Raw genomic sequence first — 1,818 nt, 5'->3', positions numbered from 1 at the left:
ACTAAAACGTTCGATTCACCTCACTATGTTAAAGTTGCTAAACGTTATGTCGAGACGTTAGAAATAGATATAAGAACGAGTTTAGGTCAACCGACGGCATTCTAGTTCGGACAGACAACCTGTAAACTACATTTTAGACCATGCCCAAACCAGACGTCCTAGGTCATCGTTGCGAGTACCGGTCGTATTACCTTGACCAGGTGGGTGGAGGAGTTTCAAGCGTTTTTTCTGGTAGACCACATCAAAAAGGCCACGGGGTAGGGGCTTGCTCAAAGGCTTGTTTAGATGGGCCAGACCGTTATTAGTTAAAGGCGCTAAATATCTAGGTGTTAAAGCCGCTACGACGGGGTATAAAATATTAGGCGATGTGGCCGAAGGACAGAATATAAAATCGGCTGCCAAGCGTCGATTTAACGAGACTATGGACAATATCATCAACCCTCAGAAAGGGTCGGGCGTTATAAAGAGGCTCAAGCTAAAAAGACTATCAGTTACTCTCTAGGGAGCAAAGAAGAAACAATGCGACATTTTCTCGCTATAAAAATGCTCTCCTTTCAAGCCCTGAAGAGTGAACTCGATATTTTTGCTTCAACACCTACCCAGACAAGTATAGAACACGGACAATGGACCTGGTATAAACCTCTATCAGCGCTCAATGACAGCTGTACCGTCGAATACCACATCCCCGGAAACGGGGATTATTACACGGATTTAGCCCAAACAATGCATTACACCCGTTTAAGTGTGACCAAAGATGACGGCGGAATTCTACCGGACGATGCTGTGGTGGCTCTCGTAAATAACGCGGCTCACTCCTTATGGCGAAATTGTGAAATCTATTTTGGTTCCACCCTCGTAACGCCGGCGGCAAACAACTACTCATTTCGCGCTTACATCGAATCCGTTCTAAAAAATACGCATTTGTCTTGCGCTGGTTGGGCTAAAGGCGTGGCGGGTAAGATAAATGATCTAACCGGCAGCGGTTTCCTTGTCAGAAAGAAAGCCGTCGAAAAATCTGTGGATATCGAATTTTACTGTCCCGTATTTAGCGATGTGTTTAATATACCCGAATATCTGGTGAATGCTGTGGATGTTAAAATGAGCTTCTCGAGAAACAAAGACGAATTTGTGCTTATGTTTAAAGAAACCGCGACCCTCAAGGGTTGCAAAATGTTGCTTAAAGAAGATGGGATAAATGTACGCAAGGTTAAACTAGCACCTAAAATATTATTGGCGCATGAAGCTGCTCTCGCTAGAGGTGCTGCCCAGTATAACTTTACGCGTACCGAGATAAAAACGAAAACTTTGTCAGCGTACACGCAGAGTCAGAGTTTCGACAATATATATCTAGGTGCCCTCCCTACTCGCGTCATAATCGGTCTAGTTTCCAACAAGGCGTTCAAGGGTAGCTACACCCATAACCCCTTCAACTTTAAAAATTACAATTTGAATCATTTAGCTTTGTATGTGGATAACGATCAGATACCTTCTAAAGCCTTAACACCGAATTTTACTAAAAAATTGTTTATGAGAGAGTACCACACCTTGTTTTCAGGGTGTAATATTCATTATAAGGACGACGGTAACGATATATCCCCTTTCGAGTACGCTAACGGGTACACCTTATATGCCTTCGATTTAACCCCTGATATTTCGGCTAGTGATTCCAACTTCTGGAATATTGTTAAACAAGGTCAATTACGATTGGATCTAGGTTTTGCGACCGCCTTACCCGAAGCTGTTGTTTGCATCGTTTACGCCGAGTTTCAAAGCCTAATTCAAGTTGATAAAAAAAGAAACGTGATTGTCGATTATTAA

The 1,818-nt window shown here is 42.8% G+C and overlaps 1 protein-coding gene across 1 annotated transcript; it reads left to right on the top strand.

Annotated features, from left to right (window-relative positions):
- The first annotated feature begins 543 nt into the window (after positions 1-543).
- Positions 544-1,818, top strand: LOC149614025 (uncharacterized protein F54H12.2-like). The gene has a single exon (XM_089857989.1). The coding sequence runs from the start codon at positions 544-546 to the stop codon at positions 1,816-1,818; it is 1,275 nt and encodes a 424-aa protein (XP_089714115.1).

Source organism: Phalangium opilio, unplaced genomic scaffold, assembly GCF_054372755.1.
Source record: "Phalangium opilio isolate 3A_F unplaced genomic scaffold, DU_Popi_V2 ptg000229l_1, whole genome shotgun sequence".
In the NCBI taxonomy this organism is placed as follows: domain Eukaryota; kingdom Metazoa; phylum Arthropoda; class Arachnida; order Opiliones; family Phalangiidae; genus Phalangium; species Phalangium opilio.
Note: the sequence above shows the minus strand (reverse complement) of the source record. Positions and strands in the feature narration are given on the sequence as shown.

Bases quoted from the DNA above. Each gene is read 5' to 3' on its own strand.
- LOC149614025 (XM_089857989.1), top strand. From the start codon at position 544: ATGCTCTCCTTTCAAGCCCTGAAGAGTGAACTCGATATTTTTGCTTCA.